Below are 24,939 nucleotides of genomic sequence, written 5' to 3' on the forward strand. Positions count from 1 at the left end.
TTCTGGTTTAGAGGTGGCTTTGTGTAATTAGTTCAATTTATACAGTTATACAGTTCAAGCAACATCTTTTTCTTTTCTTTTTTTAATGCTATTAAATTAAAATCCCCTGTAGTTCAATAAAGTATAAAAATAGTACTGAACCCAGTAATATCCAATAAAATGTAGAATTCATTCACATCATTAAGTAGTAAAGAAATTGTAAAGTTGTAGTTACCATGGCAACATTGCTTCCCAGAAAGGAATGTACAGAAAAGAAAAGTTACACATATGGTACCTGCGACGAGTATTTAGCGATCCAACACTGAACTTGTGCACCACAAACCAAGTTTCTAAATATCTCTATATATTTATATAGTATATATCTTTTTCATCTTAAAATTTACTTTTGAAAAGAAAAAAAAAAATGTGCACTTCAACAAACTCACTAAGGCCACTCATGCTATAGATACCGAGGATTGCAAGGAGTAGTGGAATACGAGACCCCAGAGCACACACTGCCCACAGCCAGGGACACCTGTGCCACTGCCCACAACGTTCCTGAGATTGAGGGACAAAGCATTCCCAGTGCTGCCAACTCTCTGCAGGTACTGGAGTTGATTTCTAAAGGAAATTTTCCCCACTTCTCCCCAAAGCCCTCCCAGGGCCCAGCAGCGTCAAACACCCCCTCAATGCAGAGGCAGCTTTGGGCTGACACTGGCCAGGAATTATCTGATAAGGGAACAAGGAGTCCCAGGTAAAGCCAGGCTCTGCACAGGCAGCAGGAGGAAGGATCTGCTGAAAGCTTGGTCCCAGCAGCACCTGCACAGCACCCGAGGGAGGCTCTGCCAACACCTTCCCCCATTTGAGGCACGGCCAGTTCCTCCTCCTGTGCTCTCCCGCACTCAGGACTGAAAGGGAATGAACTTCAATGTGCATTTTGTACCATGAGCAGCAGCACCTCGAGCAAGCTCCCCCCTCACTGACCCAAACAACCTCACACAAAGTCAAACACTGAGGGTTTAACTCCATCAAGAGTGAAAATAATTTACCTTAAGGCGACACCCGTGCTCACCACTTGCAGCCAGTGACTCTGGGGTGATTCCTTTACTCACCTTCAAGGAGAAGATGCATTTCACAGGATTGCCACTCCCAGGTCTGCCCTCTCACTGCCAGCACCACACAGCCCCTGGGTGGGCACCTTGTGTGTCTGGAAATGCCAACCATTCCTTCCTGGATGGATGTTCCACCTGCCAGGCCCCCACCCCGTACTGACCCATGGAAACCCCCAGAGGCACTGCAGGCCCTGCAGGGGCAGAGTGGGGCAGCACTGCAAGATCCACCCCAACGAGTCCTGTACCTGCCTCTGGCACCATCCCAGCAGCCTCCCACTGCTCAACAGCACCAAACAAACTGTGGGAGCAGAGAGAGCAACAAACAGCAGCAGCAGCAGCACAGCATCCCAGCCAGGCTGCAGGTGCCAACACAAACCAACACAAACCTTCCAACAGCTCCACCTGGGAGACACAACCAAACCCTGCCGGGGTCACTGCTGTGCTGTCCCTGCAGCTGCAGCATCATCCTGCCAAGCCCTGCCCAGCAGTGTCAGCAATCAGCCACAGCTGCACGAGGGACCTGCCCTGGCCCGGTGGAGCTGCAGGGGCAGCTCAGCCCCAGGCAGGGCTCCCTGCAGGCACAGGAGGAACCCTGGAGCCCTCTCGGGTCACCCCCACAGCCCCTGGGCCAAAGGGGCTCCCAGGGAGCTTTGGGACCTCCCTCCAGCGCTGAGGCAGCTCTGGAAGGACACAGGAGCAGCCACCAGAGCACCACAAACCAACGCAGGCAGGTCCAGCACAGCTCCTGCCCGGCTGCCCTGAGCTGGATGAAAGCACAAACAGGGACACAGCCAGGGCTGGAGCAGGAGCAGGGCTCAGGCAGGCAGGCAGTGGTGTCAGTCAGTCAATGCTCCTCACCCCAAACACCTCTGGGGCTCCTTGGCCAAAAGCTGCAGAGCCCAGGGCTGGAACAGAGCGGGTGAATGATCTCCAGCCAGGTCAGTGCAAACCCAGGCACCCAGCTGGGAGCCCCAACACTCCTGCAGCACAGAATCACTCAGGTTCTCCAGCACAGCTTTAAGCCACTGTCCTGCCCAAGTCCTGACACTGCTACAAACTTTGTTTAACTTTAAATACCTTTTAAAAGGATTTAAGAACTCGTAAGAACTTTCTAACTCGTCAGTGCCACGGGCATTCAGGGAGAAGGTTTTGCCTTGTATAGCTGAATTTGTCTGTAGCTCCTACACAGTCATAAACAAAAACTGCTATAAATAAATCACATTTTAAATCCACACATAACTAAGTTGGATTTTCACTGAGCAGCTGTTGCAGACACACTGCAGTTAAGTCCTAATACCACAGGGGGTTTTATGCAAATACTTCTTTTCACCTCAGTGAAGATATTCTAAATATGCAATCATTAATCTGCATTCACTAATTATGTCATTGCATTTTAAAGTTGATATTACCCAGCTTTCCCCCCCCCAAAAAAAAAAACACTTGAAGGCACCAGAATATGAACTATTGGCCTGTAAAATTTCACTTAGAAGAGCCATTAAGCTCCAAGTCATGTCCAAAACCTCTATTTCTTCCCTGAAGATCATCCAGCAGCTTTCCCTGCCACAAACCCCACAAACCAACAGAAACCAGACCCCAAACAGAACATCCAGGCCCAGCCCTGCAGGACTGGCCATGGTACAAACCCTGAAAAGAGGGGGAGAGACCCCCAAAGCGACAGAAGCCACAGAATCCCAGATCCAGGGCACAGCTGAGGTAACAGCAGCGAGTCGGTTCCAGTTTGTGTCACACAGACTTGCAAATCTTACCCAACACTAGGAAATAAACCCCAAAACAACACCTGAACCCAAACCCACACAAGCACACAGCCCCCAACAGAAGAATTAAGACAAGCTAGTGAGAGAGGCATTCTCAGAGGGTCTGTACAGCTGAGCTCTGCTGCGTAAATTAACGTAAGGAATCGGTTTCTGGTTGTACTCTTGTTTAATGTAGAAATGAAGCATCACAAAAAAAAAGACCTGTTGTGCTTTTTGGCATTTTCACTGACCCCTGCGACCTGTACAGTAAGTTGTGTTCTCCAGAAACAGAAAATGGAACTGGACTGGAATACAAAACTCTTCACTGGTATGAACACGGTGTGGCCTCTGGGAGCAGAGAGAGCCCATGGGAGAGGAAAGGAGGAGTGGCTGCAGCAGAGGGATGGGGGAGCTGTGGCACTGCCAGCAATCTCTGCAGAAGCTCACTGGGTACAGACAAACCATCAATTCACTTCCTAGCTCTGGATCTATCACATGGATATCATTTGCACTGATCAGACACCTAAATGAGAGAGTTCTACTGTCAAAGTGAATGCAGGGGCAGAAATATTAAATTAAAGCCACTGGTCCAAAACGGGTCTCTAGCAGGCTGGTCCACCGTGGTGTCCTGGTCCTGCCCAGGGGAGCACTGGTGGTGGCACCGAGGCCACTGTGCTTGCTGGTCTGTGGGATCTGTACTGGTCCAGTTCAGGGCATCCACAACAGCACAGCTGGCACTCACTGAGCGAGGGTGCTCTCCAGAGTGGGTCTTTGCCACTTCTCTTGGTAAGGCAGCAGCCAAGGCCAGCACATCTCCCTTTGCTGGCTATTTACCATCAACTTTGCTACAATGATACAGCAGCAAGACCTTTCTCCTACAGCTCCTCAGAGTACAGCTTTTGTTCTCTCTGTCAATCAGCAGAAAGCTCTCGATGAAACCTTCCATCCGTAATAAGAATGCAACTCTTTTGAACTCAAACAGTTTTATTTAATGTTTTCTTGCAGACTTTCTGCAAAGTAGCTTCTTTTGAAAGAAGAGAGAGAGAAGGGGTTTTTTTGGGAATACCAAGTTAAAAACGTGAGCCGAACTAAACATGCCATACACATGCTGAGAGGAATTTAACACACATTCATCCGTATGGGCACTCTTCAGTAGACTGGACCAGTGTTTCAATGCAAATTCCAGCCCCCAGAGAACTACATGGTTTAGATTTCACAGTATGACTTTTCCCCCTGTAACCTGGGGGCAAAAACCTTAACTGGTTAATTGACCAAGTTCTTAGCTGCTCTGTCCCTCGAGGTTCTGAGACATCAGAAAAGACTGGACCACTTCTTCCGTGGACTGGGGGCTGGTGCTGACGTCCTCCAGCGCATCCGTCACCGAGAACTGCCGGTCCCGCAACCGGTTCCAGTTGGCCAAAATGTTGTGGTACTCAAACACCTTCTCATAATTGCCAATGGAATTGTACAGTTTAATGAGACCTCTGTAATCGTATTCAAGTCCACTGTATCCTTCACCAAAAAGCTTCTTTCCTAGAGAAACCCAAGAGAAAAGCCGAGTTGAGCGGGAAGATCGCCATGGGCTGCATCTGAGTTATCACATTATTTTTACCAATAAAATTTGCCTACACTCTCCACTTATGTTCTAGCCATAGAATGTTGTCTAGAGATTAACAGCCAAGTTATTTTCTAAAAATTTGAAGTTTCTTGCAGTCACTTACCAATTGCTATGGATCTCAGATAAAGCTTTTCAGCATTTTCATACTGGTTCATGTCATAGTTGTAGAGGGAGGCGAGATGGCCCACGGAGAGGGCGACTTCATAATCCTCCTGCCCTAGGAGCTGCTCCTTGATCTGGATGGCCTTGATGTGCATTTCCTCTGCTTCCTGTCAGGGCAGAGTCACACAGGTCAGTCAGACACCACTCACCACCCCACGGAAAGAGGGGAAATTAGCTTAAATCAACTTAACTATGGAGCAGCTCAAACAGTAGCATTTTGTAACAGGCAAAAAGTAACAAAGCCAAACATAAACCAAGTTCTCCAAATTCTTCTCTGTCACCCTCTGAGGGTATCATCCATCTCCATGGATTGCTATTGCATAAAGCTTTTGGGGTGAGTGATAAAGCACAGAACTACCAACTGACCTGGGAATGATGGACACTGAAACCCCTCATTTGTAGTGACAGATTTCAGGGGTCTCACAGATTTTAGGTCAGGAGTAAAGTCTTACCTTGAACTTCCTCATGGACTGATACAGTCTGCCCAGGTTGCCGTAGTGTTTGGCTGTTTGCACGTTGAACTCCCCAAAGGCTTTTTTAGCCAGCTGCAGCGAGGAGAGGTGCAGGTCATGGGCCTCCTGCAGCAGCCTCTGCTCTGTCTCCTTGTTGTGACAGTCTATGGCAATCTCCTCCAGGATAAGTGCTGGGGGCAGGAGACAGCAGCTGTCACTGTGCCCACAGCCAGCTCAGAACCAGGGCCCAGCCCACCAGCTCTGTGTCTGTCACACTGCACATTTTTATATTCTATAATTTCACCCCCACCCTGCTCCAACTCATCTGCCCAAGTTTTTTGTTTTTTTTTTTTTTTTTTTTATTTTTTTTTTTTTTTTGTTACAAGTGTGCTTTAAACACCAAGGACTACAAACACCTCCACTGAAAAAGACAACTCAAGCTGCATTGCCTGGAAAGGACCAGAATGAGCACAACCAAATGGTTCAAACAACAAAGGGAACTACCTTTAACTCTCTTTGAAGAGGCCAAGAGGAGATGGTCTTCAGGGAGAATGTGAGTGATAATGCCAATAGCACGTTCAGCATGGAATCTGGGAGAGATGAAATAAAAAATTCAGTATCTGTTTATGTATGCCAGCAGTTGATTGACAAAAAATTAGAAATATTAATGCAATGAATATTTTTCTTCATTTACAGCACTAACTGTGCTGCTGTGTGCTGTACTCACAGTGCATTGTCAAATTTGCCAGAGCTGTACTGGTGGACATATGAAGAATAAGCCAAGTCCTCATGAGCTGTGGCTACGTGGATGTTTTTACCTCCAAACACCGACTGCCGGATATCGAGCGCTGTCTGCAAGGGGTCCAAAAACACAATTTCATCAGTTAACACAGAAAAAAACCCCCAAATTCATCTCTATGATGAATCTACTGGCTCTGAAAGTCTTTACATATTTGAGACACTAGTTATATAAAGGACAGGAGTCAGGAAGACAAAGAAAGCAAAACCCCATAGCTGGAAGTGTTTGGGGATTTTTTAAACATCACAATTGCAGTAATGAAATCAACTATTCTCTATCTCCATGAATTAACTACAACATCTAAGAGATGAAAACCAGCAAGACAAACAAGTCCTGCTGCCTACCTGATAGATGGCAACAGATTGGCAGATGTTGTCTACGTTGAGCAGGTAAAATCCGTAGTCTAGTAGCGTGTCAGAGTACTTGGGGTGCTTGGCTCCAAAATGCTCCCTGCACAAACACACCTGCATCACAACCTGAGGCCAGCTGAGCACGATTTCAGAAGGGTTTTTCTGGAATGGCCCTTACCTGGCAAGGTACACGGCGTGCTTTATGAGCTGCTCTGCCTTCTTGAACTCCCGTTTCACCACGCAGGCCTGGCCAGGGGAAGGGAAGCCGTGAGCAGCTGAGCACTCACAGCTCAGCCCCACACACTGCCACACTTACTCTTGGTTTAATTTCAAAATATCCTTGTGGTTATTAAACGACTTTTTGGTTATTTAGGAAAAGGAGCACAGCATTAATAAACTGATTTTATGCTGCCTGACTGAAGGGATTGTGCTGTACCCAGTCCAGACCAACGAGGGGTCAGAGCCCTCCCAGGGAAGTTCACAGGTTAACATTGTCCCAAGGGTCCCTTGAGCAGCTCTGACTCCATTTCAGAGAGACACAAACAGAAACTCCCCCACCCATTCTGGGACAAACACAAACAACAACCCTTAGTGCTCCTGAGGAGAATTCTGGAGGTAACAACCTCTCCTCAGCCATTGGCACTAATTTAGCACCCAAAGCAACAGAGAAATTTCAGACTCACCTTTGATGCTTGTCGTAGCACATCCACCACCACCTTCACAGGCAGCCCAACTGTGATCTCCTTCATGGCTTCTATGCACCACTTATAGGCCTGTGGGACAGAGAGGCACCAACACAATGGAGGCTGGGACTTCACAACACTGCAGCATTCAAATATGACCTGCCTCTGAAAAGCTGATCATTTACATTCCAAAATTTAAAATATGCAGTTTGAGTGCTTACATGTAATTAATTGTCCAGCTATGCCTTCAAAGACAGGCTTAAAAACCACTTTTAAGGTTAATAGTGAATAACTAAGTGTTTTATATTAAAACTAAGTGTTTTATATTAATCTAAGGTTCATATTACAATGCCTTTTACAGACAGAACAGGGTATTTTATAATCTTTAAGAAATCCTCACAATTCTCATTGTGCAGGACAACACTCTGTCAGTGAACTTAGGGGTTAAAGGAAAACCATGGAGTAGTTACACTTCACACAGAGTTTAATAAACCAAGTTCTGCTATTCATTTTCAATTATTAAAATAAGCTTCTATAATATTTCATTTACAGGTGACCAACACATAGAGGCAAGGTAACACCTGTATGTTCATGTTGGTCCAAGTGCTGTGAAGAGCTCACAGCCTAACACACAACAAGATTCCCAGATTTTCTGGATGACATAACCAAGCAAGACTTTGACCTACTCCAGGGCATAGTGAAACAAAGTACCTGCACAACACACACTGGAATCAAGAACCAGCAAATGGTGTTCATCTCATTATTTGAATTTTGACTTATTTTACAGTTTCACATGACCTACTTTGAATTTTTTACATATACTTAGCAATTGCAAGTTGCCTGTTCTTATTTACTGGGAGAACCAAGAGTCTAATGGTAAAAACCACAAAGGCACTTCAGTGTCTGTATGCTAAGTACTCCAAGTTTTAAAGATAAATACTGATAGTTAGACAGTTTAAACTAAAGTAAGAAAGTAACACAGTATAACTAGTAAGACAGTTATACACATTTTCCACAAAGAAATAGCAAGAGCCTCAAATTTCCCATGGAAACGGGAGTGGATAATGAATTATCGCTCTGGCAGTGCCACACAGGTGCCAAGCAGAGCAGAATCAGGGCTGGCCAGCCCCAGGCAGGTGTCCGGTTTATCTCGGCTGTTTGAGGGGCCTGGAAGGGCCCGGGGGTGGCCTTGGGCAGCCCGCGTATCGAAGGACGAGAAGAGGCTTCAGTTCTTCTTTCGGTTTTTATGTTTATTAATTGTTTATCTAAAAGATGTTCTTTCAGCCGAACAAAGATCCGCTCAGCAGTCAGCCATGGGCACACTGTCTGCCCTGCGGGCAGCCACGTATCTTTATACCCATTGTTACGTATACAATATTTATCATTTTTCCCCAATACCATCTATTCTTATAACTCGGTGTACTCTCAGTAATAACCAATCCAAAGGTGCCACCGTGGCCAAAGAAGATGGAGGAGAGGAGGAAGAAGAAGGAGGACAGGACACACCCCAATTCCTCCATCTTACTCCTCTAAACCCCCCTGTACATAAATCCTAAACCTTGTGTCTCACTCTCTAATTAGCTAATCTTTTCGCCATTCACCCGGTGAAGCCCTCATCCTTGTCGTCTCCTGTGTAGGGTTAAAGTCCAGCTACCAGACACTTCTGGAACATTCCAGGACTCCCGAGACCCCCAAGCTGGTCTCGGAGGCTCAGCATCTCAGGACTGAGATCCTGAGATCCGACAGCCAGGAGGTGGCAGTGCCAGGGAGCCGGGGCCTCACCTCGTCGTAGTGGCTCTTGGCGAAGAGCAGCGCGCACAGCTCGCCGTACAGCGCCGCCTTGTTGGCCTGCTGCCCGTGCTTGGCCAGCTTCTCCATGTACGACTGCGCCAGCTTGAAGGTCTCCTCTCCCAGGTGGTACTTGCAGTTCCCGTTCCGGACGTGCAGCAACCTTGGGGATGCAGAGGGAGCTGCTGAGGGAGCTGCAGAGGCTCTGCCTGCAGCAGCACCAGGGATCTCTCAGGCTGGAGCTCTGCCAGCCCAGCACAGCTGCCCTGCCTGGGCACAGGGCAGCAATTCCTCCTGCTGGAGATGCCACAGCTTTTTACCTATTGATACAGTTTTGCATTGAACCATTCTAGTGTGGTGCCTTTCTGTGTTATTTGCCATAAAATCTACTCTTCCCAATAGTGATGAGATTCCATTCCCAAAGCCCTGCCCTACACAGCCTGAGATCCCTCCCTTCCACCTCCTTCCCAAAGGGTGGAACCCCAAGCAGCCACAGTCAGCACAACACAGCTCATTTTCCTGCATCCCTGCACTTCCCCCCCAAACCCTGAGTAGCTCCAAGTGGGCATTTCTGTGCTTTGGGGCTTGAGGGAGGTTTTCATGTGAGATTTCATCACATTCATTCCACATGAGAACCAGCACCACCATTTCATTGATCACAACAACTCAAACATCCCCTGCTCTTCCCTCTGCTCTGCTGCTGCCTTTCCATCTGAAGGATGGACACCCAAACACAGCCAGTAACACCCAGCACTGGTGAAACCTCCTCCTGTTTCTCCAGAGCAGAAACAGTTCCAGCTTGTGGCACTTGTTACAGATAAAACCAAAGCATCTGTGCATGAGAGCAGGCTGGTGCTCCCTGGCTGTAAGCAGGTGCATCTGGAATGGGTGTGTGTTGATATTCCAAGCCCCAAGGGCAGAGCTGGATTCCCAGCCAGGGCAGCTGCTCCTGCTCCACAGCAAACACCTGCCATGAGCAGCCATGGAATTGTGGAATTGAATTAACTCCACTGTCCCTGCTGGAAATGTGTCATTAGACAGTGAGTAACAGACTGAACACAGCAGGCAAGGCTGGGGAAATCAGGGCAACACAGCACAGGGAGAACTGCACAGAGGGAAGGGAAGCACAAAGTGAGGCTGCACTGCAAAGAGGCCCAAACTCTGACTGTACAGGAACTGCATTTTAGTCCTGATATCACACATTGGGATAAAACTTCCAATCAATTGTTAAAGGGGAAGGAGCAAACAATGAAAATTTTGCTCAATTTCTTTCCTAAACCTGTTTTCACTTGCCCCAAATAGAGATGTAAGCTATGCAGCCATTCCCCCAGTGGTACAGCTCAGCTCATCCTAGGAACTGCCTGTCCAACACTGTCCCTCCATTTCCCACCCAAATGCATCACCAAACCCCAACAGGAACAAGAAAGGAAATAAAGTTTCCATTTTCCTAAGCAGGGCCTGAAGGCAGGCACATGACAGATGTGGATTTGCTGCACAAAGAGAACATCAAAAGAAAAGCCCTTCAAAACCCTGCAAAAGCTACACAAATTCCAGCTCTCCAGTGGGAACCAGCACCGTGGCTCAACAACAAGACAGCAAAAAGCAACACCCACATTTGCCCTTAAATAAAGCTCCAGAAGCAAACACGATGTACAAGTGCATTGTGTGCCTGGTCACAGGAACATTCCAGCAACAAGAGACAGGAATTATAAAGAAAGGAGAGAAGAATTAAGTAAACAGTTTTCCTAAAGAGAAAAAACCATTTTGCCAACACCATTCACTTGGGAGCTGCTCTGCAACATCAAAACCACGGAGCCCAAATCCCATGTAATGGAATAAGCCAGTGGGGATAGCACTGCAATTTAGATAAGCTCCTGGGAAAGATCATATCCAGTGCCTGGATGCTTCAGTGATAGTGTCTAGAAACAAAGAAATCTCCCCAAAACCCAAGCTAAACCTAAGCCAATCCTCTAGGATAAGCAGAGTTTATGTGATCCAGTTCTGAGTAACAAAAAATCCTTTATTAATCCAAAGGAATCTTAGGAGATAAAGCCAAGAGGAAGAGAAGAGGCCTCAGGACGTTTATGCTAATGGCTCTGCAGCTCCTTTGATGTCTGCAATAACAGCTTTTGGGGACTAACCTCCCCCAGCAAACCCAGTCTCAGAGCCAACACGGCAGCTTAGCAAGTCTAAAACCACCAGAAGAAAACAATCCAGGAACCAGCCAAATGTGCAACAATGAAGTGGGAGAACCACGTATTTGTGTTCTGCACTTGTACCTCTCTGTTCAACACAGAATAATGACAGAAGGCAAACCAAAGGAGCACCACACTCCAGCAAAGCAGGGTACAAGCCCAGAGAAACCTCACACCGTCCCAGCTTCTCCACAGAATTCACCACTGCCAGGACAGGGAAACACCAAGTTGTGCTTAACACAAAACTTCACACATTTTTAAACTGTGTTCTATTAATAGTGCAATGCATTAATTAACTCCCAGAGGTTTGGCTTGCCAGAGAAAGTGTCATACTGTCAAAAGCTGGACTTGAATTTTGTTTCCTTAAAACTCCCCCCAGCTCCAGTGTGAGAGCCTCCTGCAGAGGGACCAGGTGCTTACAGCACCATTTACTCTCAAGCTGAAAGGCAGAAAAATCAGTCTAATGACTGCGCTCTGCCGCACAGAGGTGTTCAGATTTTACACATTTAGCCCTTTCCAAAGTGTTTGAGATTTTTCAGGTTGATACAACTCCAAAGCAGCCATGCTGAGGGTTTGGGAGATGCCAGAACATTTCCTGCTGCCCAGAGGGGGGATGTCCCAGCAGAGCTCCCCAGGGAACAATGGAAGTCTCTGACACCACCCCAGGTCAGGAGGGTCAGTCCAACACAGGCTGCTTTCTCCTGCACAGAATGAAATCTCCTTTCCACACTACTGTCCAGCAGAGACACTTCTCTTTTTTCCCTCCCTTTCTGTTCCCTCTTTTCATTTCTATTTGCAGAAGGTGACAGTTATTTTTAAGCAACTTCTCCAGCTTGCCAAAGAGCCTGATGTAACGAGAAAACTTTTTTTAGATTAATTAGGAGGCAAAGGACCAAGCAGTGACTGTGGCTCCGTGTCCATCACTCCCCAGTTCTAGGATTTGTGTGCCCGGGCTCCTGGCATCATTTCTGGAATGGCAGCCAGCAGAACCAGGCAGGGCAGCGTTGCCATGGCCCTGGGCTGGCACAGGACATCAGCAGCTCTTGGCAAAGCCTCTCCACTCTTCGTGTCTGCCCAACCATAAACACGATGCAGGGCTTTTTTGGGAGCAGCTTTCCAAACAAGTTTTGCTCTAGATTCAGATAAATACAGCACATGCTTTGTTCTTTGTAAGAGCAGCTAAAAACATAAAAATCCTACTTGAACTCTGCCCAGCAGCCTCCAGGTGCCCACAGGGTGGGCAAAACCAGCATGGTCATGGTGAGAGCAACAAAACCCAGCCAGCTCCTGCCTGCAGCTCATCACACCTCAACACACAGGGGCACAGCAACAGAGGCTCTGTCAATGAAAAGTGAACCCCTGCAGGCCCTGAGGAAAAAGGCAGCTTCAAAAACTCTAACAGCAAAAAAACCCAACTTTTCCAAATGCTTTCTTTCAGCTGTGGCCAGAGGTGCCCACAGGAATTGGACACCCAGATCTTTTCCCAGGCCCAGAGGTAAGCACTCAGCATGGAGCAAGAAAACTTGCTGGATCTGGAATCAGGAAAGGGAAGTTTTGCCTTTATCTCTGCTCAATTGTATCTGTGATGTTTGCATTTGGATTTGGCAAATTCTCTCTGTAGCAAATAGAACTTCAGCAAAGTCCAACACAGAACATTCCTTCACGTGCAAAAATCCTTGGGAAACAAGAACTGCTGGGCCACTCTTATTATCCAGCAGTGTTACTCATGAGAGATTACACAGGATAGCAAAACATTGGGGTTTTTAATCCATTGTACTGTGCTGCCAACTTAGAAGCTGAAAATCCAGGGATTAGTGTAAAACAAGCACCTCCTGATCTCCAGCTCCAGCCAGGACAGTGTTTGGTGCAGCAGAACACCAAGGGAACACCTGGAGCTGGAGGGCTCCGAGGTTTCCTGGGAATCCAAGGTGAGCTCACCTCACACAGCACTCCACAGCACGGAACCAGTGAAGGATTTCATCGTGGAGGGTGCACAGCTGGAGGCAGGAAAGGAAAACCTTCTCAGCATCACTGTACCAGCCTGCATCTGACAGGAACCCCCCTGCAAAAATCAGCAACAAACACCAATTTGAAGAGCAAAACTCGTTTTCAAGAGAAAAAGGGGTTTGTTCAGGTCTTACAAGATGATCATTTATTTCACGGACCTGCTCCAACAGACAGAAATCCTGTCAAGGTCAAACCCTCCTGACCTGGAAAGGACAAAATCTAAGAGGAGAATTCTCCTACAGCTGAAGGAAATAATACTTGGGTTTAGGATGGTTCCTTGGTATTACAGAGTTTTCCTACATTTCTGTCCAAAAACCCCAGAACTCACCTGCACTAAAATCATGCAAATTCCTCATCACATCTGCAAACCAATTTTAACCCTAAACTGTCTGAACTACAAAATCTATACATTCTTAGATGTTAAAATCCAATATATTTCTTTTAAGACACAAGTAGCTTTCTAAAAATTCCATTCCAAACACACAGCTCTTTAAAAGGCTTACCTTTAACAGGAAAAAAATTAATGTTACATTAACTGAAGCTTGCAAGAGAGAAAGCAAAGAGCCCATGAGCAGCAGTTACCTAAAACAAAGCCAATCTGGATTGCTTTTTCTTTCACAGCAGCATCTGACTCTGCAATGTAGGAGCACCGTCTGCTGAAGGAATAGGCCAGGACTGAAGCAACCTTGACTCCATGGTCCATCAGAGCCTGGAAACAGTGGTGGAGCAGATGTCTGCAACAAAGACAAGCAGAGTTTGGTTACTCACAAAGGTCTGAAAGCAGTCAGTTGGCTCTCATGAATCCCAAGGACAGAAATCAAACCCAAAGCAGGTGGGTGCAAGCCCTCCTGTGAGGCTGCAGCTGATGGAGCCCAGGTGCTGGGTGATGCCCAGCAGGCTCAGTACAGGGACACCCTCGGTGGGAGCCAAACACGAGCTGTCCCAAGGACCCAAACTGGAGAGTTCCCAGCTCAGAGTCACAAGGGGGAGGCTCCAAGCCCGTCCCTCCCCAGCGATGGCTCCATTACCATCACACAGCCATGGGCGGGAGCAGGGCCTGCAGCCTCAGAGCTCAGCCCGGCTCCACAGAACCTGATCTAAAACAGTCAGGGGTTCTGTAACTCTGTGGGATCTCAGCACCTCAGGACTGAGGTGCCACCGAGAGCACCCTTGGGGGGCTCGGGAGTCCTGGAATGTTCCAGAAGTGCCTGGTGGCTGGACTTTGATCCCACACAGGAGACGACACCTGTATGAGGACAGGAGGGTTTCACCGGGGTGAATGGTGAAGGGATTGGTTAATTAGAGGGTGAGACACAGGGTTTAGGATTTCTGTACAGGGGGGTTTAGAGAAGTAAGATGGAGGAATTGGGGCGTGTCCTGTCCTTCTTCTTCTTCTCCTCCATCTTCTGTGGTGATGGTGGCACTTTGGGATTGGTCATTACTGAAAGTGCACCGGGCAATAAGGGTGAAAGGTATTGGGGAAAAATGATAAATATTGTACACGTAACTTTGGGTATAAAGAGAGGTGACTGCCTGGAGGGCAGCACAGTGTGCTCATGGCTGGCTGCTGAGCAGAGCTCTGTCGGGCCGAGAGAAAATCTTTTAGATAAACAATTCATAAACACAGAGACCGAAAGAAGAACTGAAGCCTCTTCTCGTCCTTTGATACGCGGCTGCCCCAAGGCCACCCCGGGCCCTTCCAGGCCCTCCAAACAGCCGAAAATCGGACATAACTCCACTAATTGGAATATTTAATGACAGGAAAACGCTTCAAACTGGGGCAATCCTATCAGCTTCCCTCAGGATCTGTTAAATCAGCAGGAAATGGGTGCTGTGACTGCTGCTCCCAGGGACTGGGCACCACCTGTGGGGGGTTTGCATCGTTTGCTTTTTCTTGTTTGTGCCTTTCTTTAACATCTCTTCCTAGATGGAGAGACTGAGAGCTGAAATGAGAATTATTGATCTGTTGAGGTACTCACCTTTTATCTAAAGCCCGTAGCACCTTTGCAAAAACTTCTAGTTCACAAAATTCACTACCCAGCTGGCACAAGCGGCCCTGTTGGTAAAGCTGAAAAAAAACCAGGGAAATTTATCTTAATATGTAAGACTGAGTTCTTCTGGGAAACTCAGCTTACTAGCAGAGATAAGTTATGATGAAATCTAGACTTTAAAGCATTGAAATTCAGCAGGCTAAAAAGTAAGTTCCTGTGTCAGAACATTTCACCTCAGGAGCAGAATTTAATTATTAAAAGCTGAGTTATCAGAGGTCCATAGAGGGTTTCAAGGGGGTTTTATCATCTATGGATGTATTTCCAGGTGTTTGTGCCCTGCAACACCAAACTCTGCCACATGAGAGCTACAAATCCAAGACAAATATAATTGGCAGTTTTGATACGAAATGCTCTCAGAACAAGCTGAAATGACACACAAGCCAGGATGCAGCAATGCAAATATGTCAGATAAAAATAAACCCAAACCCACAAGTTCTGCAAGGGGCCACTGACCAATGGCAGCACTACCAAAGGCACCAACCCCTCCCCAGGACACCTGAGCTGCACAGGTGACTCCCCCAGCAGTAAATGGGAAAATGGAGCCTGTTCATGCATTTATTCAAAGCACTGCTCGTTTAATGCCCACAGTGATTTGTGCCTGCAGATAAAGGAATTTATCAGCTCAGCTGCTCACAACAAACCAGAGTGTTGTCTGTGCAGTGCATAGTTAAGTTCTCCCACATCAGGCTATAAATGCCATGGATTTACACAGGTACAGAGGGACTGTGCAAATAAATGTCAGAAATCCATTGTGAACTATGAATTCCCATTATGTGAAAGGCTCTGCCCCACAGATGAGCACAGGAAGGAAGCAGCACTCCCCACCTGCCACAGGCACCAGCAGTGCTTTAATGAAAACATTGATATTCCCCCAGCTTTAATAATGCCTTCAAATGCTTCCAGTGATCAGCATCTGCTGCCTGGTTCACCTTTTTCTCCACAAACACTGGGAGCTGATGAATTCATATTCCAAACACAGCACGTGAGAACATCTCCAGCCAGAAATTTAGTTTTAGTCAACTCTTATAAAAGCACACAACACTGGCTCTAGAGCACAGCAAATTTGTTATTTTAACACAACCTACAAAAAAAACTTCAAAAATACTTTGACCTAATAATGTCAATTGCCAGAAATGAATGTTTTCCTCTTCGTTATCTATTTTGCTGAGGGAACACAAAAAAAAGAAGTCTTTTAAAAACCAGAGCAAGTTTGCATGCAAAGTTACAGCTCAGATAAAGCAGCAAGTCCCTGCACTTCAAAGGGATCAGAGCTCCTGCTGGATTCTCCCTGGCACTGAAGGAACAGCCAGGCTGCTGTATTTAACAGCCACAGCCATGGTTAAATGTTCTCATTCCTTCAGCACAGCTGTCTCATAGCAAATGCTCTATAAAACCTAAAATGTGCATGCTGCAGTAAAAAACCCAAAAAGCAGCTGTTTAAATTGCCTGGCATTCCATGCTCAAAGGGAAGGTGGGCATGCCATCAATAATTGATGAGATGGTTTCTGGAGGAAGCTCAGACACATCCCCAAAGAACTGGAGCAGGATTTAAGGGAACCAAAAACAGTATCAGCTTTCACAGAACTGAGCACAGTATCATCACTCCCTCCCATCACCTTGCAGCACCAACCCAAAATCCCAGAGATTCCTGCTTTATCAAAAATTAACCACAGTAAGACTTTGAAACACTTATATATTTATGAGGTTACATAAACACTTGTAAGGAGAGAATCCCTCTTACAAGAGACTCTGAGATGCCAAGGAGCAAATGGCCTGGTGGGGTGGCAGGGAGGGGAAGGTCCCACAGGATCTCAGCTTTGGAACATCAATAATTTCGGGCACACGTCAGGTTTGGCTCAGGCCCCAAAGTTCAAGCTGCAATTTTTCACTGCTCTAACTTGAAATACAACATCTCTGGGACTTGCCCTATCCCTGTAACCCCTTCCCTCGACATACTGGCAAACATTTTGAGGAATTAACTCAGCTGGAAGCCTCTTGGAACTGTTGTGGCTGTTACAGCAATATTTTCAAACAAAATTTGACATGGAAATAGTGAGTGTACGTCAAAGTGTGAAGTAATTCCAGGAGATCCACTAACACTCATTGAGAAGCTTGGGAAGACTGAAGAAATGATTCTCTGGTGAAAGCTCCGGAGAGACAGAATTCCTGACCACAGCCTTGCTACATCACATGAAAACAAAACAAAACAGTGATTCAAGAAAAACATGCCCTGACATGAACACTGAGCTTTGGACCTCTACAGAACTACTCTGTTCTGAGGAGAGAAATGTCTTTTAGACACCAGCTTAACCTATTTGGAACCTAGCAGGGATTTATTTTTCTTTAACTATGGAAAAATGAATCAAAGCCTGCAAGGTGACTCCCAGCTCACACAGGAGTTCTGGCACTGAGGTATAAATTCAATATACAGCTGGATTATTACCCTGCCCAGTCCAGCTGTTGTGCACAGCTGTGAGAAACTCACCACAGCCCTTCCTAGGAGCCAGGGCTAAATGCTGAATTGCATGTCCAGGTGGGTGTGTGACAAAAGCTGCACACTGTGGTGTCCCCAATTGAACATATTAATGACATTGACGCATAACTTCATTATTACATCACCTTTCTATTAAAGTTCTTGTCTTTCTCCCTCTGGGTAGATTAAGCTAAAAAAGCAAACAAACAACCACACTTTCTCTAAACATAATAAAAATTATTTTTAAATATTTTTTAAAAGCAGATGTGGGTAATTCCAGCCAGCTGTACAAGGATCCTCCAGAAAAAGATGAAGAAGATGCAACTAGAAAAATATGTTCTGATGCTCCAGTTTGGAAAGGGATTGATAAACATGGATGTTTCAGTAAGAATTACAGAGGAAATCCAAGAAGCTCGCCAGGATGTTTTGTAATGCCCAATAATGTGATGGAGTATCAGGCCAGACTGGGGAAGGACAGTGTGCTAAACAGAGAGCAGAGTTTGGGAAAGCTTTGGGCTGAAACCACATCTTCCCTCCCCACTCCACAAGGAAGGAAAAGGTTCTCCTGAGTCAACAGTTCACTGAATTCAATCTGGTGACAAAGCCTCATTACCAAAACACAATCAGTTCAAAATTTAGGTACATTCCATGCTTTTAAACCAATTTCAAAATCATCTATAAACCCTCTGGACAAGCTTCTACTGGATATGGTTCAAGGCATTAAAAAAAAAAAAAAAGAAAATTCCAGCTCTCCTTGGAAAGCACAATGCCAACTACCAGGCTGATCTGTACAAATCCCAATCAAATAACCAAGAAAAAAAACCCAATGTCACTGAAATAGCATAAATTCAGTTTCTAGAGCCCAATGCTTGCACACCCCAAACATCCCCACTGCTCTGCTCTCTGGGCCAGTTTGTGCTCCACAAGGGAGACCAAGTCTGAGCTCACACACATGTGATTCTCCTCAGGAACTGGGAAATCCCAGCCTGCCTGGAGCTCAATCAGCCCAGAGGAAATGAAGTGGAAACAGGAATTATTGTTCAGCAGGAGCTCAACACCTCTGTTCGTGATGTGACCTCATTATCTCAATCATGATGAGTTCTGGTGTCTCAGACTCAACAAGGTCACTGGGAAGGTAAGGAAGACACCAGGATGAGGAAATGTGCCCCATAGTTAGAGGTTAAAATAAAAAAGTCTGAGTAGTACAAGTTAGAATGCAAGGAGTTTCAAACCAGTAAAGACATAACAAGGAAGCACAGTTCAGTTCACATCTAAATTTAGATTGCAGAAATAAGGCATGTGTTAATAATAATAACTGGCAAAAACTCATGAGGTAATGATTCTCCTTCAGTGTCAGGCTTTAATTGAAGAGGTGCTGGAAGGATCTGATGGCAGCCCTGCTGCACACCGTGCCCCTGCCAGGGACACTCGTGTGAGAAACCATCCCTGCTTCCCACACACACACTGAATTCCGAACCCCAACCCTCAGCAGAGCCAGGGGAGCTCACCCTGGGGTCAGAGCAGGAGCCCTCAGAGAGCGCTGGGTGCTCTGCCCCAAGCACACCGAGCCCCGGGGGTGCTCTGCCCCCCTCACACGGAGCCCCGGGGGTGCTCTGCCCCCCAAGCACACACGGAGCCCCGGGGGGGCTCTGCCCCCCGCACACGGAGCCCCGGGGGGGCTCTGCCCCGAGCACACGGAGCTCCGGGGGGGCTCTGCCCCCCAAGCACACGGAGCTCCGGGGGGGCTCTGCCCCCCGCACACACGGAGCTCCGGGGTGGCTCTGCCCCCCGCACACGGAGCCCCGGGGGGGCTCTGCCCCCCTCACACGGAGCCCCGGGGGGGCTCTGCCCCCAGCACACACGGAGCTCCGGGGTGCTCTGCCCCCAGCACACACGGAGCTCCGGGGTGCTCTGCCCCCAGCACACACGGAGCTCCGGGGTGCTCTGCCCCCAGCACACACGGAGCTCCGGGGTGCTCTGCCCCCAGCACACACGGAGCTCCGGGGTGCTCTGCCCCCAGCACACACGGAGCTCCGGGGTGCTCTGCCCCCAGCACACACGGAGCTCCGGGGTGCTCTGCCCCCAGCACACACGGAGCTCCGGGGGTGCTCTGCCCCCCAAGCACACACCGAGCCCCGGGGGGCTCTGCCCCAAGCACACACGGAGCTCCGGGGGGGCTCTGCCCCCCTCACACGGAGCCCCGGGGGGGCTCTGCCCCCCTCACACGGAGCCCCGGGGGGGCTCTGCCCCCCTCACACGGAGCCCCGGGGGGGCTCTGCCCCCCTCACACGGAGCCCCGGGGGGGCTCTGCCCCGCAAGCACACGGAGCCCCGGGGGTGCTCTGCCCCCAGCACACACGGAGCTCCGGGGTGCTCTGCCCCCAGCACACACGGAGCTCCGGGGTGCTCTGCCCCCAGCACACACGGAGCTCCGGGGGTGCTCTGCCCCCCAAGCACACGGAGCTCCGGGGGTGCTCTGCCCCCCAAGCACACGGAGCCCCGGGGGTGCTCTGCCCCCCAAGCACACGGAGCCCCGGGGGTGCTCTGCCCCCCAAGCACACGGAGCCCCGGGGGTGCTCTGCCCCCCAAGCACACGGAGCCCCGGGGGTGCTCTGCCCCCCAAGCACACACGGAGCTCCGGGGGTGCTCTGCCCCCCAAGCACACGGAGCCCCGGGGGGGCTCTGCCCCCCAAGCACACGGAGCCCCGGGGGGGCTCTGCCCCCCAAGCACACGGAGCCCCGGGGGGGCTCTGCCCCCCAAGCACACGGAGCCCCGGGGGGGCTCTGCCCCCCAAGCACACGGAGCCCCGGGGGGGCTCTGCCCCCCAAGCACACGGAGCCCCGGGGGGCTCTGCCCCCCAAGCACACGGAGCCCCGGGGGGCTCTGCCCCAAGCACACCCTGTGCTGTGACCTTGGCTGTGCTTCCCCAGGCAGGGAAGCTCAGAACTGAAGCAGCAGCACAGCCACTCTTCATTTCAGCAGGAGTTCACCTTCTCCCTCTCACCAAACCCCTGGAGACCAAAGCCTGCTGTATCCCAATGGACAGGAATGGTGCTTGCAATGATTCTCCATCAGTGAACTCAACCTCTGCTGCAATGCAGAGAACCAACGTTCTGCTGCCTGTTGTCAACAGTCAGCAAATTCCTGCTTGTTCCTTTCCTTTGGTTCAAGGAATACCTAAACGTGACAGAAACCAAATTAATGCCATCTCCAACTGCTCCTGTGGTTAATGATCTCACCAGAAAATGTTCCAAGAACAAACTATTTTCAAGAAAAATCAATTGGAAGGGAAGAGAAACACACAATCCAGAAAAGCCATTCCAAAAGGAAAATGAGCATGGGATGAAACTCCTTGTTAACCAATCCCAGTCCAAGGCTGGCACTGGGCAACTGCAACAAATACCTGGGACAGAGAACACTAAAGCACCAAAGCACCTTGAGAACCAAAGCCATGAGATAATTATGCAAAATAGAGTATAAGGCAGAGGCACAAGGGGAAAAAAGGAAATCTGTACAAGACACTGACTAGAGAGTTCAAAACCTGACTTCTGCCAACAATCTTGGTTCTTTATAGGAACAGCCTCTCTCAAAACATTATCCTCACCCCAACAAACTACAGAATATAAGAAGTCGATTTTTTCAGAGATTTCAGTGTGAGGTGGTTTTTTTTTTTGTTTGGCTGATTGGGTTCTTTTGTTATGGGTTTGTTGGGGTTTTTTTGGACTTGCAGTTTATTCCAGCTATCACTACTTTTTAACACACAACTTTGGCATTTTGTTCACATGCTGAGACTGAGTTATGTGAGATCCAGCATATTTTTCTTTGGCCTCTAAAACCTACACACCCTCTCTCTCATCCTCCCCCCCCCAAAAAAATTAAGCAAGAGAATCTAACAAGTTCAACTAGGAAAAAACCCAACCAGGATACACACAAACCTGGCAAACAACCAAAGGAAACAAAGTATGATATGTGTGCACATTTTTATTTTCTGCCCCCCCAGAGGCAGGTGTTACTTGTATCAATACTGGTTATTAGTCTCCTCAAAATACAGCTGCCATTAATAAAACTTTTAAATATTTTGTAGCTCAAATGTAGGCTTGGAAATTTCCAGGATATCCTCACAAGCATCCTGCTCTTAATTTCCTAATGGTTGCAAGGAAAAGTCAAACAGTGCTTGAAAAAGGAGATATGCAGTGATACCCTGCTGCAGCAGAGCAGGTTTGTTGTTTTACCACAATCATGATGATTTGATAGTGCCTTGTTTGGAGCTTTAGTCACTGGTTGAGAATGCTCCAGAAAGATAAATATGCTCAGTATGAGGAACCTGCCTGCTCTGTCACCTTGCAGCAGAACCCACAAGAACATCCTGCAGCTGCCCCAGCCCCACTCCCCACCCATGTTTGTAAGGGATGTCCCAGGAGTCAGTAATTCCAGAAGATGTAGAGGTAAACCAAATAGGATTTGTTAAGGAGTGGGAAATAAAGGCTGTAAGTTATGAGAACAGAGCCAAACCCTGGACCTGAGGGTGCCCTGGGGAACAGCACCAAGACCCTGCTGGCATTTTCCCCTTTTAAACAGCAGCACACAACTGTCTCTGCTGGGGGATCTCACCTCCTGCTTCTGAATCAACCTGGACATGCTGGCAAACCTGGGCAAACCTGGCAAGCGTTAAGCATTAATACCAATGAACATGATGAAAACATTTTTGTATAGCCACAGACAATTAACATCTACAGAACAAAACAAAATCTGACTTTTATTTTTTTGCAAAAATCAGTGGCAGTTTCTCAAGTACCACAAACCATGACAAATACTCAGATAAAAAAACTATTACTTACAAGCTATATGAAAGATTGGAAACATTTTTTATTCTTTTTACTCATCACAGAATGAAAGTAATACAGGATACTAACAAACAATTGACATCCTCCAGAACAGCAGCAACAAACACCATGCAGTCAAACAAATATTTAGAAGTTTTCTAGTCTGTCTTACTCCAAAGACTGTCAACAGCTGTGGAAATTCTGTTTTAAAGAACTCAGTGACCAGGACACACAGAATATGGCTCACCATGATGAACTGGGGTTTAACATCCACCTGCTATTCAAAATAACTACCCAGAGGCAAACCAGCAAAGCAAGCACCACACACACTGGGAGGGGATGCTGTCCCCAGCCTAACATCATCCAGCCACCCCAAATGACACTTCTGATGCTGCTGTGATCCAAACAGAGAACCAAGAAGAGTCACCAGTGTTGTGCAGGTGCACAGGGACTCACAGGAGGCTTTGGGAGGGAAGGGACACGGGAGCAGTTCCAGGGATGCCACTCTCTACACCAGGGCACTGCAGGCCCCATCCAGGCTGGCTGTCCTCCACAGAAAGGTGACACTGAGCACGTGGGAGCCCAGCCCACTCTCACAGCCACAGAACACTCACTGCAGGCATGGCCCAGTTTGGTTCATTCCATGTGAGGGCACCCCATAGATGAGGGTTGGTAAGAGGAATATCAGTGCACCTTACATAGTTCAAAAACTCCTGGTGTGAAACACAGAAATTAGAGGAAAAGCAAGGGGGAAAAAGCTTCAAATTGTCAGAAAACAGGTTTAGATTAGAAAAAGATGTCTGAGGTGGGCAGGCCCTGGCACAGGTGCCCAGAGCAGCCAGGGCTGCCCCTGGATCCCTGGCAGTGCCCAAGGCCAGGCTGGATGGGCTGGGAGCACCTGGGACAGGGGAAGGTGTCCCTGCCATGGCTGGGATGGAATGAGATGGGCACAAATGTCCCCTCCAACCCAAGCCAGGCTGTGACTCCGGGCAATCTCTGCCATTAACAGCAGCTGTGCTGCCCCCACAACACAAACACTGACTTGGGGACAGGCATTTATCACCTCTATCACCATCTGCCCAGCAAGGTGACAAACCCAGGTACCCCAGCAGAAGAACCATACTGGAGTCTCCTCAGAAATCAGATGTGCTGCTGGATCTTCTTCAGCATGGAACAACTCCACGTGAACCTGGCTCAAAGCAACCACTGAAGAGTACCAATAAAAGCATAAAAAGTCAGTGATCTATTAAGCTCACCACAGATAAGTTTTTAAACAGCTGGGAATAACCCATCCTTGCACATTTCTATCATCAGAAGGAGGTTTTGTTTCATGCTTCTAGAAACCACAGAGCACCATCCTCTCACCTGAACGAACATGAGACCAGGCAATGCCAAAGAAGTTTATTTGTCATTAACAGCTGAAAGTCACCCTCCAAATGTTCTTCCACGTTGTGAGTTTCATATCTCTAGCCTTTAGCTGATGTGTCAATCACATCATTATCTGTGAGCATGCTCACATGTCAGAAAAATGGGTTTCCATCCTTCTTAGCACCTAAGGCAGACACGAAATAACCAGGACACGGAAAATGCACATGTCTGTTTCAGTGCCTGAAAAGCAATTTCCCTGTCTCCAGTAAATACTGCTGCTCTCCATGCATATGATGGGTCATTACCCCTGGTTCATAAAGACTAGACTAAAAATTTACTTTATTTAAAAACTCCTAAATTTTCAGAAATTTGCTGGCAGAGGAAAGAAAGGTTATTCCTCATTGTAGGTTTTTGGGGGTTTTTATAGAGATTGTTTCTCCCCTGATGAATGCTCATTTCCAGCTGTTCCTGCACATGAATGAAATGCCTGTTTAGTGGACAATAAGAAATTAATGGAGCATCTCAGTGCACCTTTTACACCAAATCCGTATATTCCAGGGGCAGCTAAACGAAGAACAGCCCTTTCACCAAAGAATAATTTAATGCTAATAAAACTACAGCATTAAACAACTGTCAGTTCTTTCCATCTGGTTCCTACCAGCTCATTTATACTCGACCACAGCAAACTGCTCCCTCAACCACTGACATCACCGTGTCCAATTCATTATTGCAAAAAAAAAAAAAAAAAAAAAAAAGGAGAAAAGGAAAAAACATATTCCAGCACAGCCAGCTTGGCTTCATCCTGCCCGCACCGCTTCCCAATGGCGAAAAGCGCCTTCCCCACACGGCCCCCAGGCCAGGCCCCGGCTCCGCGTCCCCCTCGGGGGCTCCCAGCCCCTCACCGCGGCCTCGGGGCGGCTCCCGGGGGCCGCCACAAGGCCCCGGCACGGCCGGAGCCCGGAGCCGCCGCTCCTCGGGTGGCCCCACAGACCCTGAGCCCCCGGCCCGTGCCCGGCACCGGCGAGACCCCTCAGCCCCGCGCCCCCGGCCAGGCCAGGCCCGGGCCGCCCCCCGGGCCGCTTCTCCTTCCACGTCCCGCAGGCCCGGCCGGGCCCAGCCCCGCTCGGCCGCCGCCGTACCTTATAGTACACGTCGAACTGGATGTTCTCGGGCAGCGAGCGGATGTCGCGGCGCCGCGCCCGCCCGTAGCTGTCCACGACGGCCGAGATGGCCGTGTTGTAGAGCGTCTCGGGCACCCACTCCAGCTCCACCGCCGCCATCTTGGCTGTGCGGAGCCGCCTTCCCCCTTCCCCCCCCCTCCCTCC

At 48.3% G+C, this 24,939-nt stretch overlaps 1 protein-coding gene across 1 annotated transcript; it reads right to left on the bottom strand.

The window, feature by feature from the left end:
- APPBP2 (amyloid beta precursor protein binding protein 2) lies at positions 1 to 24,939 on the bottom strand. Its single transcript, XM_074556731.1, has 13 exons — positions 24,754 to 24,939; positions 14,879 to 14,967; positions 13,482 to 13,633; positions 12,831 to 12,954; positions 8,692 to 8,860; positions 6,910 to 6,999; positions 6,405 to 6,472; positions 6,221 to 6,326; positions 5,805 to 5,929; positions 5,582 to 5,667; positions 5,078 to 5,268; positions 4,567 to 4,732; positions 1 to 4,378 (listed from the first exon to the last, which is right to left on the bottom strand). Exons 1-13 carry the CDS (start codon positions 24,892 to 24,894, stop codon positions 4,125 to 4,127), a joined length of 1,761 nt encoding a protein of 586 aa, XP_074412832.1. The 5' UTR covers positions 24,895 to 24,939; the 3' UTR covers positions 1 to 4,124.

The sequence above is a fragment of the Zonotrichia albicollis genome, chromosome 22, assembly GCF_047830755.1.
Source record: "Zonotrichia albicollis isolate bZonAlb1 chromosome 22, bZonAlb1.hap1, whole genome shotgun sequence".
Classification (NCBI taxonomy): domain Eukaryota; kingdom Metazoa; phylum Chordata; class Aves; order Passeriformes; family Passerellidae; genus Zonotrichia; species Zonotrichia albicollis.